Raw genomic sequence first — 16,965 nt, 5'->3', positions numbered from 1 at the left:
GTGCTTTTGTATCACTCCATGGCGCAAACTCGCCTTGAGTATTATGTGCAATACTGGTTGCTGTATCTCTAAAGAGAAATAGGGGAATTAGAAAAGGTTCAAGAAGGGCGATCAAAATGATTACGGGGGTGGAATTCCTCTTATACGACAAGGTTTGAGAGGTTAGGGCTCTTTAGCTTGGCGAACGGACGGTCTTCAAAATCTAGATTGGAGTAAAACGGGTGAATGTGGATCAGTTTGTTTAGTTCTGAAGACTAGGAGACACTCCATGAAGTTACATGATAATGCTTTTAAAACAAATAGGAGAAACTTTTTCACTTAACCAATAGTTAAACTGTGGAAATATTTGCCAGAAGATGTGGCAAAAGCAGTTAGTGTATCTGGGTTTATCCCTGGGGTCGGTAGCATGGGATTTTGCCATGTATTTGTGACCTGGTGAGTCCAGTGTTGGAAGCAGGATACTGGAATATATGAACCTTTGGCCTGACCCAGTATGATAGTTATGTTCTTAGAGGTACTTAAGTCACTTTTGAGTATAAGTGGACTTACTTCCTTCTACCATACGGTTGAGTATAGTTATTTCCATGCCCACAGGCAGACAATCTAAGTTTCTAGCTATGATAGTGGAGAATTAAATTCACTTGGTCAAGGTCACAGAGGATCACCAGGACTTCAACTCTTGCTTCCCTAACCCACTGCTCTAACCCCTTGGCTACTCTTCCACTCTGAATTACAATTAAATGAGTCTATAACACATCTTGAACCTAACTTGCTGATTGTAACAAGTAAACTCTTAGTCTTCAAAAATGCTATCATTATCCAGAAGCAGATATCCTGGTTTCCAAGCCCATTAATCATTCAACATTCTTTGCAATTCTTTGCAAATTCCATCATAGACATATATATACATATGCATACAGTAGCGGTTTATTTTGTTTCTTTTTGTTTAAGCTATATACCTCTTACTGCGAGATTTATTCTCCGAGGACAAGCAGGCTGCTTGTTCTCACTGATGGGTGACGTCCACGGCAGCCCCTCCAATCGGAATCTTCCTAGCAAAGTCCTTTGCTAGCCCTCGCGCGCCCGCGCGGCCGTCTTCCCGCCCGAAACCGGCTCGAGCCGGCCAGTCTTCTTTCGTCCGCACTCGGTACGGCTGTGTTTTTGTCGTGTCGAGCCCCGGAGAGTCGACCTCGTGCGTCCGTTTTAAAATAGACGTGTTTTTTCTTCGGAAAAGTTCTAACTTTGTTCGGGAAGTGCTCCGGAAACCCCCTTGGGTTTTGTTTGCCCCTTCCCGTGTTTCCAGTTTTCGCCCCGGTAAGTTTTCTTTCGTCGTCGGGGTAGGCCTCTTTTCAGCCTCTGTCGAGATTTTTCTCCCTTAAAGTTTTGGTGCTCCAAATTCGTCATTTCGGATTTTGATTTCGCCGGCGTGATTTTTCCGCCCATGACATCGAAGCCTTCCAGCGGCTTCAAGAAGTGCACCCAGTGCGCCCGGGTAATCTCGCTCACTGATAGGCACTCTTCGTGTCTTCAGTGTCTGGGGGCCGAGCACCGTCCTCAGAACTGTAGTCTGTGTTCCCTGTTACAAAGGCGGACTCAGGTAGCGAGATTGGCCCAGTGGAACGTTTTGTTCTCGGGCTCTTCGTCGGCATCGGCACCGGGGTCATCGTGTGCATCGACGTCATCAGCGTCCAGACCTTCATCCTTGGCCGCCAGTGCATCGAGGCATCGGCCCTCTGCATCGGCGCCGAGACATCGGATAGCTGCATCGACGTCGGTGGTACCGGGACCTCGTCTCCTGATGTCGTCGGACGGTGGTGCATCGGGTGGAGTGCAGGTGAGGGCTGTCCATTCCCCTGCTGGTGGCGGTGAGCCTTCGGGTGGGTCTCCCTCTACCCTGAGGGCTCCTGCGGTACAGCCCCCCCGGGATCGACCTGCTTCGACCTCGGCCCTTAGGAAGCGACGGATGGATTCTACGTCCTCCTCGTCGGTGCCGGGGAGCTCCGGTGACATGCTTCGGAAGAAGTCGAAGAAGCATCGACACCGGTCTCCTCCCCGCGTCGGCACCGAGAGCTCTGGGTCGCCGAGGGAGTCGGCACCCAGCAGGCATCGGCACCGAGAGGACCGCTCACCCTCTGTTCAGGAGGTGTCGATGCGCTCCACTCTGGACAGCCCGGACCAGCCTCCACGCCCGGAACAGGTTCTGACGTCGACGCCTGCATCGACCTCCCTGCCTTTCTCTGCAGCCGCTCTGAACGAGAGCCTCCGGGCCATTCTCCCAGAGATTCTGGGAGAGCTGTTGCGCCCTACCCCTCCGGTACCGGCGGTGCTTGCGCCTCCGGTACCGTCGAGCGTGGCGCCGGCTGGCCCATCGCCCGGGGTGAGGTCCCCGACGACGCGGTACCGACTGCGGCCACCTCCCAGGAGGGCTCCCCGACTACGTCGGCGGAGGGAGCTTCGCCGATGCGGGCAAGGGAGTCTACCTCTCGACGCCCCCATCGTGGACGTGGCTCCACGGAGTCGAGCCGGGCGAGGTTGCAGACACAGGTCCGTGAACTTGTGTCTGACACCGAGGGTGAGGCCTCGTGGGAAGAAGAAGAAGACCCCAGATATTTCTCTGACGAGGAGTCTGAGGGTCTTCCTTCCGATCCCACTCCCTCTCCTGAAAGACAGCTTTCTCCTCCCGAGAGTCTGTCTTTTGCTTCCTTTGTCCGGGAGATGTCTACGGCCATCCCCTTCCCGGTGGTTGTGGAGGACGAGCCCAGGGCTGAAATGTTTGAGCTCCTGGACTATCCTTCTCCACCTAAGGAAGCGTCCACTGTTCCCTTGCACCATGTCCTGAAAAAGACATTGCTTGCGAACTGGACCAAGCCATTAAGTAACCCCCACATCCCCAAGAAGATCGAGTCCCAGTACCGGATCCATGGGGACCCAGAGCTGATGCGCACTCAGTTGCCTCACGACTCTGGAGTTGTGGATCTGGCCCTAAAGAAGGCTAAGAGTTCTAGGGAGCATGCTTCGGCGCCCCCGGGCAAAAACTCTAGAACCTTAGACTCCTTTGGGAGGAAGGCCTACCATTCCTCTATGCTCGTGGCCAAAATCCAGTCTTACCAGCTCTACACGAGCATACATATGCGGAACAATGTGCGGCAGTTGGCGGGCTTGGTTGATGCTCTCCCCCCCTGAGCAAGCCAAGCCTTTTCAGGAGGTGGTCAGGCAGCTGAAGGCGTGCAGAAAATTCCTGGCCAGAGGGGTGTATGACACCTTTGATGTTGCGTCCAGGGCCGCTGCTCAAGGTGTGGTGATGCGCAGGCTCTCATGGCTGCGTGCCTCCGACCTGGAAAATAGACTCCAGCAGCGGATTGCGGACTCGCCTTGCCGTGCGGACAATATTTTTGGAGAGAAAGTCGAGCAGGTGGTAGAGCATCTCCACCAGCGGGATACCGCATTCGACAAGTTCTCCCGCCGGCAGCCTTCAGCATCTACCTCTACAGGTAGAAGATTTTTTGGGGGAAGGAGGACTGTTCCCTACTCTTCTGGCAAGCGTAGGTACAACCCTCCTTCTCGACAGCCTGCGGCCCAGGCTAAGCCCCAGCGCGCTCGCTCTCGTCAGCAGCGTGCGCCTCAGCAAGGCCCCGCAGCTCCCCAGCAAAAGCAAGGGGCGAGCTTTTGACTGGCTCCAGCAGAGCATAGCCGACATCCAAGTGTCAGTGCCGGGCGACCTGCCGGTCGGGGGGAGGTTGAAAGCTTTTCACCAAAGGTGGCCTCTCATAACCTCCGATCAGTGGGTTCTGCAAATAGTCCGGCAAGGATACACCCTCAATTTGGCCTCAAAACCTCCAAATTGTCCACCGGGAGCTCAATCCTACAGCTTCCAGCACAAGCAGGTACTTGCAGAGGAACTCTCCGCCCTTCTCAGCGCCAATGCGGTCGAGCCCGGGCAAGAAGGGCTGGGATTCTATTCCAGGTACTTCCTTGTGGAAAAGAAAACAGGGGGGATGCGTCCCATCCTAGACCTAAGGGCCCTGAACAAATATCTCGTAAAAGAAAAGTTCAGGATGCTTTCCCTGGGCACCCTTCTCCCCATGATTCAGCAAAATGATTGGCTATGCTCTCTGGACTTGAAGGATGCCTACACACACATCCCGATACTGCCAGCTCACAGACAGTATCTGCGATTTCAGTTGGGCACACGCCACTTCCAGTACTGTGTGCTACCCTTTGGGCTCGCCTCTGCGCCCAGGGTGTTCACAAAGTGCCTAGCTGTAGTAGCAGCGGCACTTCGCAGGCTGGGGGTGCATGTGTTCCCATATCTCGACGATTGGCTGGTGAAGAACACATCCGAGGCAGGAGCCCTGCAGTCCATGCTGATGACTATTCGCCTCCTGGAGCTACTGGGGTTTGTGATAAATTATCCAAAGTCCCATCTTCTCCCAGTGCAGAAACTCGAATTCATAGGAGCTCTGCTGGATTCTCGGACGGCTCGCGCCTATCTCCCAGAGACGAGGGCCAACAACTTGTTGTCCCTCGTCTCGCGGGTGCGAGCGTCCCAGCAGATCACAGCTCGGCAGATGTTGAGATTGCTGGGCCACATGGCCTCCACAGTTCATGTGACTCCCATGGCCCGTCTTCACATGAGATCTGCTCAATGGACCCTAGCCTCCCAGTGGTTTCAGGCTGCTGGGGGTCTAGAAGACGTGATCCACCTGTCCACGAGTTTTCTCGAATCCCTGTATTGGTGGACAATCTGGTCCAATTTGACTCTGGGACGTCCTTTCCAAATTCCTCAGCCACAAAAAGTGCTGACAACGGATGCGTCTCTCCTGGGATGGGGAGCTCATGTCGATGGGCTTCACACCCAAGGAAGCTGGTCCCTCCAGGAACGCGGTCTACAGATCAATCTCCTGGAGTTGCGAGCGATCTGGAACGCTCTGAAGGCTTTCAGAGATCGGCTGTCCCATCAAATTATCCAAATTCAGACAGACAACCAGGTTGCCATGTACTATGTCAACAAGCAGGGGGGCACCGGATCTCGCCCCCTGTGTCAGGAAGCCGTCAGCATGTGGCTCTGGGCTCGCCGTCTCGGCATGGTGCTCCAAGCCACATATCTGGCAGGCGTAAACAACAGTCTGGCCGACAGACTGAGCAGGATTATGCAACCTCACGAGTGGTCGCTCAACTCCAGAGTGGTGCGCCAGATCTTCCAAGCGTGGGGCACCCCCTTGGTGGATCTCTTCGCATCTCGAGTGAACCACAAAGTCCCTCAGTTCTGTTCCAGGCTTCAGGCCCCCGGCAGACTGGCATCGGATGCCTTCCTCCTGGATTGGGGGGAAGGCCTGCTGTATGCTTATCCTCCCATTCCTCTGGTGGGGAAGACTTTGTTGAAACTCAAACAAGACCGAGGCACCATGATTCTGATTGCTCCTTTTTGGCCGCGTCAGATCTGGTTCCCTCTTCTTCTGGAGTTATCCTCCGAAGAACCGTGGAGATTGGAGTGTTTTCCGACCCTCATCACGCAGAACGAAGGGGCTCTTCTGCATCCCAGCCTCCGGTCCCTGGCTCTCACGGCCTGGATGTTGAGAGCGTAGACTTTGCCTCTTTGGGTCTGTCAGAGGGTGTCTCCCGCGTCTTGCTTGCTTCCAGGAAAGATTCCACCAAGAGGAGTTACTTCTTTCTGTGGAGGAGGTTTGCCGTCTGGTGTGACAGCAAGGCCCTAGCTCCTCGCTCTTGTCCTACACAGACCCTGCTTGAATACCTTCTGCACTTGTCTGAGTCTGGTCTCAAGACCAACTCTGTAAGAGTTCACCTTAGCGCAATCAGTGCATACCATTACCATGTGGAAGGTAAGCCGATCTCGGGACAGCCTTTAGTTGTTCGCTTCATGAGAGGTTTGCTTTTGTCAAAGCCCCCTGTCAAGCCTCCTACAGTGTCATGGGATCTCAATGTCGTTCTCACCCAGCTGATGAAACCTCCTTTTGAGCCACTGAATTCCTGCCATCTGAGGTACTTGACCTGGAAGGTCATTTTCTTGGTGGCAGTTACTTCAGCTCGTAGAGTCAGTGAGCTTCAGGCCCTGGTAGCCCAGGCCCCTTACACCAAATTTCATCATAACAGAGTAGTCCTCCGCACTCACCCTAAGTTCTTGCCAAAGGTCGTGTCGGAGTTCCATCTGAACCAGTCAATTGTCTTGCCAACATTCTTTCCCCGTCCTCATTCCTGCCCTGCTGAACGTCAGCTGCACACATTGGACTGCAAGAGAGCATTGGCCTTCTATCTGGAGCGGACACAGCCCCACAGACAGTCCGCCCAATTGTTTGTTTCTTTTGATCCCAGTAGGAGGGGAGTGGCTGTAGGGAAACGCACCATATCCAATTGGCTAGCAGATTGCATTTCCTTCACTTACGCCCAGGCGGGGCAGGCTCTTGAGGGTCATGTCACGGCTCATAATGTTAGAGCCATGGCTGCGTCGGTAGCCCACTTGAAGTCAGCCTCCATTGAAGAAATTTGCAAAGCTGCGACGTGGTCATCTGTCCACACATTCACATCTCATTACTGCCTGCAGCAGGATACCCGACGCGACAGTCGGTTCGGGCAGTCAGTTCTTCAGAACCTGTTTGGGCTTTAGGATCCAACTCCACCCCCCGAGGGCCCTGTTTGTTCTGTTCCAGGCTGCACTCTCAGTTAGTTGGTAAATTTTTTAAGTCAATCTCAGTTATGTCCTCGCCGTTGCGAGGCCCAATTGACCATGGTTGTTGTTTTGAGTGAGCCTGGGGGCTAGGGATACCCCATCAGTGAGAACAAGCAGCCTGCTTGTCCTCGGAGAAAGCGAATGCTACATACCTGTAGAAGGTATTCTCCGAGGACAGCAGGCTGATTGTTCTCACAAACCCGCCCGCCTCCCCTTTGGAGTTGTGTCTTCCCTTGTATTGTCTTGCTACATACTGGACTGGCCGGCTCGAGCCGGTTTCGGGCGGGAAGACGGCCGCGCATGCGCGGTGCGCGCGGGCGCGCGAGGGCTAGCAAAGGACTTTGCTAGGAAGATTCCGATTGGAGGGGCTGCCGTGGACGTCACCCATCAGTGAGAACAATCAGCCTGCTGTCCTCGGAGAATACCTTCTACAGGTATGTAGCATTCGCTTTACCTCCTCCTTTATTGTGCTGTCAACTCTGATGGGCTTTATTGACAACAGCCCTTCATTCCTGGTTCAGACCAAAATTTCTTCAAGAAACTTGTATGAGTGTCCCATAATTAGCAATTGGGTAGATGTTATTTGTTTAATACATGGGACCCCGCCAGCCTGGCTAAGCAGCAAGAGTCATGTTTAAATCTGGGCCATTAAACCAGCCCTTAAAACCTTATTTAATTTTAGGAAGCTTTTAATTATAAGCAGTCGTATGTTTGCTTATCAGGTATTGGTTTTCAGTCGACAGTTCTGTTTTGTTCTTAGAAAGATCCAGTTCTATCTAGTGTTTTTCCTGATGACCCCTTTCTTTTCAGGTCTAATCATGGTTTTGGCAGGAGCTTCTGAATTTGACCCTCAGTATAATAAAGATGCCACAAGTCGACCAACAGATAATATTCAAATACCTCAAGTAAGTTTTCCCTCAATACATCTGTTGCATGTGATTTTGTGCTACATGGAAAGCAGCACCGATTTTAGTTTTTGTTTTTGTTTTTTTAATTTGCGAATACTACATTGCATTTATTTCAGTTAATCCGAGAAATTGGCAGTATTAACTTGAAGAAGAACGAGCCACCGCTTACTTGCCCATACAGTCTAAAGGCTAGAGTTCTGATGCTCGCTCATCTTTCCAGAATGAAAATCCCTGACAGTCTCGAAGAAGGTAATTTTTAATTTTTTATTAAATTGCTGAGACTTGAAGTGTGCCTGAGCAACTGTGAAATATTGTGGTTCTTTTAAAAGAATTTCTACAAAAATAATTAGATATCTAGCTGACATGATAGTAACGTATACTTAGAATTTCATGCTGATACCTGATCCTGTATTACAGATGGATTCTGTTCAGAGGCTGTTATTAAGGTGTTGATTTATGCATGTTCTTGCATTTTTGCTGTGGGTTTTATATATTTTAAATAATTCTACACAAGCATGTAAATCTATGCAGTAAGCATAGGTTTGTATGTTTAGCTCAATCCTTTTCATTGGTAGTGTAAGGTGAGTTACGTTCAGGTACAAGTAGATAGTTCCTTGTCCCTGAAGGACTTATGGGCCCTTCTACTAAAGGGCCATAAGCACTTAACACATGGTTAACATAAAGGCTAGAGCTCAACCATGTTAAGGAATTTTACAGTAGTTTGCCTAAAATACTAGGACTAGGGGGCATGCGATGAAACTACAGTGTAGTAAATTTAAAACAAATCGGAAAAAATTTTTTCTTAACCCAACGCATAATTAAACTCTGGAATTCGTTGCCGGAGAACGTGGTGAAGGCGGTTAGCTTGGCAGAGTTTAAAAAGGGGTTAGACGGTTTCCTAAAGGACGAGTCCATAAACCTCTACTAAATGGACTTGGGAAAAATGCACAATTCCAGGAATAACATGTATAGAATGTTTGGACGTTTGGGAAGCTCACCAGGTGCCCTTGGCCTGGGTTGGCCGCTGTCGTGGACAGGATGCTGGGCTCGATGGACCTTTGGTCTTTTCCCAATGTGGCATTACTTATGTACTTTCACACATTAAACCGCTTATTACTGAATTTTTCTGTCAGGTGCCGTGGCATGAGTGGAGGCAGTAAGTGCTTCCACATTAATTTAGAGCAGGTGTTTCGCGTTAATCTGAATGTTAACAGATGACCTGCAGTAAATTAGTGGGAATGCCCCTTCTTGATGTAGCATTTGTTTCAGACTTGCTAGGCATTAAAATCCCATGTTACAGCACGTTAAGGCCAAAACTTAACACTTGTTTGTAGAAGAGCTCCTTTCTACATTTTCACAGTTGTACTTGAGGTGAATTCAGAGCCAAAGTGATTTCTCCTGCTAGTTACTTATTAGCTGCTCACCTCAACCTTTCATGGTTTTGAGTAGGTCTGGCCCTCCCCTTCTTGCCAGGGGTCTTGCAGTGAGATTTCAGTTAGGTATTGAATGCCTTGGTGGGAGCTTTTTTTGAGCCACTAAAGTGTCCTTGAAGGTTTTGTATTAAGACATCCTTTCTAGTTGCTGTCTGCTCTACTTGGCGTATCTGGGAGCTGCAAGACCTCTTGTCCAGATATCCCTATTTCAGTTTTGCCCCAGATTCCATTTCCTTTCCGATAGTACTGGCATTTTTTTTTAAATCAAAGTTGTTATCCTTTCTTCTCAGACAATACCTGTTGAACATTTGCAGAGTTTTGCTCTGTTTGAAGGCTAAAGATATCTTTGGCAAGACATATTGATTGATTGATTGATCTCTTCAGTGGTGCCCCTAAGAGCTAGTTGACTCTAACTCCTTCTTGTCCTGTTGGGTTCAAGAGACAATCAGTTTGGCGTATATCCTAAAGGGAGCCTGATACTGGTAGATCTTTGGGCTCATTGTATGAGATGCCAAGCTATGTTGTGTCCAGAGTTCAGTTGTCCAGGATTATATTTAAAAGGTAGTTAATTTGATTGGCATTTAAATGTAGATTGAAGCCCAACTATTATTGTTTTTTAGATACTTTTCTTCAGCTTTCTTTACTCCTTGATGTGGATTATAGTAACTATTGTATTCCCATGTTTATTTTTATTAGACTTTCTTTACCACCTTTTGAATGGGCATACCAAAGTGGTTTACAGTGTAATAACAAGAAGAGTTAGAAGGAACAAAGGGAATTCTAATAGAAGCAAGATGGACTGGGGAAGATTAAAGTCTGAGAACAGTTCAGGCTGTGAATGATAGCTTTGCCTACTGTCTACCTAGGAAATCCTGAATCAAAAGCTAAGATATTGTAGTGGGTTTTAAGGTTGACTTTAAATCTTTTGTAAGAGGACACCTTCCAAAGAGCAGTTGAGAGAGGGTGTTCTAGAGAGGAAGGGTCAGGAAAAAAAAAAATTTAACGACCACTCATCTTTTGGATTTTAACAGGATATGAGCAAATTCTTGGATTTGGACCAAAGGAGATGGAAAGGGAATAGGGAGTAAGTAGAGTAAATAAGAGGTAGTATTCTAGTATATAAAACCCTATGGACAAACAAATAAATTGTGAACAGTAAACAATAGTAGACAAGGAACTAGTGGTTATCTGCCTGAACCCAAGTAAAATAGATTTTGTTGGTTCTTAACACACGCGGACAGTTACCTGTCTTCAAAAACTACCCCCCCCCCCCCCCCCCCAGTTTCTTTCAAAGTAGAGACCTGCACGGGAGTGGGTTTGCGGGAATCCCACAGAACCCACGGGGATGGAAGCAGTTCCTGCGGGGTTCCCGTGGGGACGGAAACAATTCCTGCGGGGTTCCCGTGGAAGTGTAAGCTACACCTGCGTCAACATCTCACCTACCAAGTACCAAGTTCTTTCAGTGCTGTCTCCTTCTCCTCCTCCTCCTCCTTTCTTTAACAGCACAGATGCAGAAAGTCTTCCATTAGGGAGGTGGTACAGACACAAATGGTGACGGAATTCAAAAAGACATGAGATGAACACAGAGGATCTCTACTTAGAAAATGGAAGTTATAAAAAAAAAAAAAACCCCCGTAAACTTAAATGGCTGCATGTATATGGATGTGTCGAGTGACAAGATGGCGACTCCGGCTGTGATGAACTAGGATCTCTACTTAGAAAATGGAAGTTATTAAAAAAAAACAAACCTGTAAACTTAAATGGCTGCATGTGTATGGATGTGTCGAGTGACACTTAGATGGCGACTCCAGCTGTGATGAACTAGGGCTGATACCGGGCAGACTTGTCTGGTCTGTGTCTCATATATGGCAATCTAGTTTAGGATGGACTGGAAAGGGCTTAGACAGCAACATCTGTGGCTGGAACACAAGGACAGTGCTGGACAATCCTCTCTGCTCCCAGGCTGATGCGCAGACCTCAGCTCTGACATGGGCATGAGCATCAGATGTCACCTGACCTACTGGCACGTGAATGTGGTGACTTCTTTGCACACAGTGCCAGTGAATCAGAGACAAGTCTTACATGTGCACACTAGAGTGTTCCAAGTTCCAACATCTGTTCTTTTCTTGCATGCAGTTCTATGGCTCGAACCCAGAGATAGACCGAGAGAGCCAACCAGAATTTTTTTTAATGTACCATTAAATTCTTTTGGGGCTGGGTGGGGACAGGTTAAATTCTTGCGGGGACGGGTGGGTACGGGTTAAATTCTTGCGAGGATGAACGGAGATGGGTAAGATTCCAGCAGGAATGGGCGGGGATGGGTAAGATCTCTGTCTCTGTGCAACTCTCTCTATTTCAAAGTAGTTAAATTGCGAATGTATTGTGAAGAGTTGCAGAAAATACCTAGCATGGCACATAATTTAATGTAAACAAGTTCCTAATGATATATGTAGGGAAAATTAATCCAAACTATGCATACATATCACTGGGCTCCGTATTTGGAGTCTCCACCCAAGAAAAAGGATCTTGGAGTCAGTGCCACGACACGAAAGTCAATAAAACAGAATAAAATGTTAGGATTTAAATTTGGAAAGAAATAGAGAATTAAAGGGAGAACATCACAATGCCAGATCTGGTTGCCGTATCTCAAAAAACAATATAACTGGAAAGGGTACAGAGAAGAGCACCAATATGATAAAGGGAATGGGATATTTTGTAGTAGCATAATATGATATAGTGGATGACGGCAGGTAAAGACCAGCATGGCCCATCTAGTTTGCCATCAAGGTTATTAGGCTGGCACCTGCCTTGCGGTAACCGCATCCCCATGATTTTTTAGGAGAACTGGAAATCATTTCACAGCTGTTTTGAACTGATGTTCTCTATGCTTGATTTCCATTCTCTTACTCCTTAGGGATATCCACTGTGTTCATCCTATTTCTTTTTGAGCTGCTGCACTGTTTGCATTCATTACTGTTTCCTTGAAATATTTCAATCAATTGAGAATATTTTTTATTTATTTTATTTTAGTTACATTTGTACCCCGCGCTTTCCCACTCATGGCAGGCTCAATGCGGCAGGCAATGGAGGGTTAAGTGACTTGCCTGTGCCGGGAATTGAACTGAGTTCCTCAGGACCAAAGTCCACCACCCTAACCACTAGGCCACTCCATGGCTATTAGAATAATATCAGGTGGTAAGATATTTAATGAGGCTACACCCCATCTGCATTTTGTTTATTGGCTTCCTTGTGATTTACATAATAGCCATACTGAGTCAGACCAATGGTCCATCTAGCCCAATATCCTGTTTTCTAACAATGGCCAAGCCAGGTCACAAATACCTGGCAGAAACCCAAATATTCTAACCTCACTTACCACATCCTCCGGCAAAGAGTTCCAGAGCTTAACTATTCATTGAGTGGAAAAATGTTTCCTTCTATTTGTTTTAAACTGAATAATTGCTAGTGATCTGAAGACACCTTCAATGGGGACGGGCGTGCCTGAGAGAGAGCCTTCTGCACAGCATTTGATCAACCTGAGAAGTCAGACTTATGAGGAGAGCAGATTGGTACAAGCCGACCAATCCACTAAGGAAAAAAGTAACCCTGAAACTTTGACCGAATCAGTCTGTACACTAACTGGCCTGCACACAAATGAGCTCCTAACTAAAACAACAATATCTGAGTCCAATGAAGACTCTTGGAAGCCCAAACCAAGTGCTCAAACACCAGCAATCATCTCTCCTCACATTCCAAAGAGCAATTCAGCCAACAACCCTAACATTGTCTTGCAAATACCTTTCCTTGACTAGAGCAACCCCCCCCCCCCCCCCCCCCCCCGGGCCAACTTGCCAACTACCATAGACAGCCAGTTGCACACATGACACCTACCCGTTGACTACCTGAAAGTGATCCGCAATTCCCCCTCCCTCTGCTCCCTTCTGTCTCTAGCCAAAGTCAGGAAAAGGAGCTGCTGACACCCTAAGCAACAAGGGTGAGAAGCAATCAGTTGCTATGAGACAGACTAAAGGAGGCCCCTGATCCGAAGCTACTCTTCCCCCCTCCCATCTCCTCTGCTCATTAACTATCAGTGAAACCGGACACAATACCGATCTCAACAGATAAAAGGCAAGCCAAATAATCACATGAGACCAAAACACCAGTTCCTACACCAGAGATCATAGCCCTATCACACATCAGAACATGGTAGAACACGGTCTTAAGAGTAACCTCAGGGCATATATACCATAATGAAGATCCTCAAACTACTCTTAACAATCTACTCCTTAACACTGATCCACTCAACACTAACCACCCCACTTGCAGAAAACAACGTTACATATTACACTATCATCATAGACTGATCAAACACACCACGCCTCACCAAACTGATATCAACCTAAGCAAAGGAAGAACGCCTACAGGCTAAAGATATGGATGAAGGACGTGCTAGATGTAATTTGCTTGGATTTCTTCAAAGCCTTTGATACGGTTCCCCACATAAGACTCATGAATAAACTGAAAGGGCTGAACTTAGGACAAAAGTGGTGAACTGGATAGGAAACTGGTTGACCGACAGGTGGCAGAGGGTGGTGGTAAATGGAATCCGCTCAGAGGAAAGGAGGGTGAGCAGTGGAGTTCCTCAGGGGTCGGTGTTAGGGCCGATTCTGTTTAATATATTTGTGGGAGATATTGCTGAAGGGTTGAATATTGCTCCAGGGTATCCAATAGAGTGGATACCCTGGGGGGAGTAGAAACAATGAGAAAAGATCTCCAAACATTAGAAGAATGGTTGAGGGTGTGGCAGGTAAAATTTAATTTCAAGAAGTGCAGAGTGATGCACTTGGGGTGCAGAAACCCAAAAGAGAGATACCGAATAGGAAGGGAGAGATTAGTAAGCTCGTCTCAGGAGAGAGACTTTGGGGTGTTGGTGTCTGAGAATCTGAAGGTGAAGAAACAGTGTGACAAAGCGACATCCATGGCCAGGAGAATGCTAGGCTGCATAGAGAGGGATATAACCAGCAGAAAGAAGAAGGTGTTGATGCCCCTCTACAAGTCGTTGGTGAGGCCCCACTTGGAGTATTGTGTTCAGTTTTGGAGGCCATATTTTACTACAGATGTAAAAAGACTGGAAGCAGTGCAAAGAAAAGCTACAAAAATGGTATGGGATTTGCATTGCAAACCATACGAGGAGAGACTTGCCAACCTGAGCATGTATACCTTTGAGAAAAGGAGAAACAGGGGTGACATGATACAGACATTCAAATATTTGAAAGGTAGTAATTCACAAACAAAGTTTCTGGAGATAGGAAGGCAGTAGAACTAGAGGACATTAATTGAGGTTGAAGTGGGCTAGTCTCAAGAGTAATGTCAGGAAGTATTTTTTCATGGAGATGGTGGTGGGTACATGGAATGCCCTCCCATGGGAGGTGGTGGAGATGAAAATGGTAATGGAATTCGAACATGCGTGGGATAAACACAAAGGAATCCTGTTTAGAAGGAATGAATCTTAGCGGACATTAGGTGGCAACGCCAGTAATTGGGAAGCAAAACCAATGCTGGGCAGACTTCTATGGTCTGTGTCCTGATCGTGACTGAATAGATATGGATGGCCTAGAGTGTACATTTTAAGGGACTTTGACGTTAGCTTCAGAACTTTTAGTACAGGAAGAGTGCTGGGCAGACTTCTATGGTCTGTGCCCTGACAAGGGCAAATCAAACTCTGGTATACATATAAAGTATCACATACCATGTAAAATGAGTTAATTCTCCGAGGACAAGCAGGCTGCTTGTTCTCACGACTGGGTGACGTCCGCGGCAGCCCCCACCAACCGGAAATAAGCTTCGCGGGACGGTCAGCACGCAGGGCACGCGCATGCGCGGCCGTCTTCCCGCCCGTGCGCGACCGCTCCCGCCAGTTACTTTTTTTCCGCGACTGAGAGAGTTGTGTTTTCCCCTCTCTCTCGTTTCAGCCGCCGGATTTTTTCGACCGCGTTTACGCGGATCGTCGCTTTTGGCCTGTTCGGCCTCTTCTTCTTCTTCTTTCTCTTTTATTAAAAAAAAAAAAAAAAAAGGAATTTTGCGCGTGTGGAGCACGCGCTCCTTCTTTTCCCTCGCTTTCTAGCGGGGACGCCTCGTTGCGGCCTAGTGGCCGCTCGGTCGGTTACAATTTTCGTGGTGTGATTTTAGCCACCATTGCCGACTTTGACTTCGCCGACGCGATTTTTCCATCGATGTCCTCGAAGGTCCCGAGTGGATTTAAAAAGTGTGGTCGCTGCGGCCGGCCGATCTCGCAGACCGACACCCACGCTTGGTGCCTCCAGTGCCTCGGGCCGGAGCACAATCTCAAGTCGTGCGTTTTGTGTCTCGGTCTCCGGAAACGGACTCAGGTTGCGAGGCAAGTTCTGCGGGACCGTCTTTTTGGAACTTGCGCCGGCCCCTCGACGTCGACCTCGACGGCATCGGTATCGAAGACCGGTTCTTCGGTACCGGTATCGATGCCCGAGACATCGGCACCGATGGCAGCGACCCCAGGAGAACAGGTCCCGTCGGCCCGCCGGTCCGCCGGCGAGAGTGGGGTAGAGAGACCGCGTGGGCAGTCGGCCCCGGTCACTCCCTCAACTCGTGAGCCACGGGACCGAACCCTGTCGGACCCGGTACCCCGAGACCGAGGGGGATCGACCTCCTCCTCCTCCATGCCCTCCGGCACCGGTGACGTGCACCGGAAAAAAGACAAGAAGCGCCGTCACCGGGAGCCCTCGGTGCACCCTGAAGAGGAGTCGACGCCGAAGCGTCATCGCAGAGAGGAGAGATCTCCGTCGGTGGTGGAGGTACCGACGCGTCGGGGTTCCGGCACCTCGGTGCCGTCTCCTGGCCCCCAGCAGCTTCCGGCACCGACACCCTTACCGGCCCCACCGCCTTTCCCGGCAGCGGGCCTGGACGAGTGCCTCAGAGCCATCCTTCCGGGGATCCTGGAAGGGCTGATGCGCCAGGCTGTGCCGGCGCCGGGGGTGCTTGCGCCCTCGGCGCCGATGACTGTGGCGCCGGCGAGCTCTAGCCCGGCGCCGGGGCAGTCGACACCGCCGCCGCTTGCGGTGCCGGTCTCGACAGCCACGCAGGTGGAGTCCCCGTCGACGTCGATGGAGGGAGCTCCGTCCCCGCCGGCGCGGGAGTCCACCGCTCGACGACACCGAGACCTCGGTGCCTCGACGTCGAGCCGGGCCCGGTACCGGACTCAGCTACATGAGCTAATGTCCGATACCGAGGACGAGGACTCGTGGGGGGAAGAGGAGGACCCGAGATATTTCTCCTCCGAGGAGTCTACGGGCCTTCCCTCGGACCCCACGCCGTCACCGGAGAGGAAGCTCTCACCTCCTGAGAGTCTCTCCTTTGCCTCCTTTGTGCGGGATATGTCTATAAGCATTCCCTTTCCCGTGGTCTCTGTGGAAGAGCCGAGGGCCGAGATGCTCGAGGTCCTCGACTATCCATCACCACCTAGAGAGTCCTCCACGGTACCGCTGCACAATGTCCTGAAGGAGACGCTGCTCCGGAACTGGGTGCGACCACTAACTAATCCCACCATTCCCAAGAAAGCAGAGTCCCAGTACAGGATCCACTCTGACCCAGAGCTCATGCGGCCCCAGTTGCCCCATGACTCAGCGGTCGTGGATTCTGCTCTCAAGAGGGCACGGAGTTCGAGGGATACCGCCTCGGCGCCCCCGGGGCGGGAGTCTCGCACTCTGGACTCATTTGGGAGGAAGGCCTACCAATCCTCCATGCTCGTGACCCGCATCCAATCTTACCTGCTCTATATGAGCATCCACATGCGGACCAATGTGCAACAGCTGGCGGACCTGGTCGATAAGCTCCCGCCGGAGCAGTCCAGGCCTTATCAGGAGGTGGTCAGGCAGCTGAAGGCGTGCAGAAAGTTCCTGTCCAG

The 16,965-nt window shown here is 49.7% G+C and overlaps 1 protein-coding gene across 1 annotated transcript in view; it reads left to right on the top strand.

Annotated features, from left to right (window-relative positions):
* Positions 1–16,965, top strand: part of SEC63 (SEC63 homolog, protein translocation regulator) — a 200,299-nt gene that overhangs the window by 73,776 nt on the left and 109,558 nt on the right. Inside the window, exons 9-10 of the mRNA XM_030199182.1 lie at positions 7,496–7,590; positions 7,710–7,842. Coding sequence (XP_030055042.1) covers positions 7,496–7,590; positions 7,710–7,842 — 228 coding nt within the window. The remainder of the gene's footprint in view (positions 1–7,495; positions 7,591–7,709; positions 7,843–16,965) is intronic.

The sequence above is a fragment of the Microcaecilia unicolor genome, chromosome 3 (genome assembly GCF_901765095.1).
Source record: "Microcaecilia unicolor chromosome 3, aMicUni1.1, whole genome shotgun sequence".
Taxonomy (NCBI): domain Eukaryota; kingdom Metazoa; phylum Chordata; class Amphibia; order Gymnophiona; family Siphonopidae; genus Microcaecilia; species Microcaecilia unicolor.
This window is presented reverse-complemented; position numbering and strand designations above follow the sequence as displayed.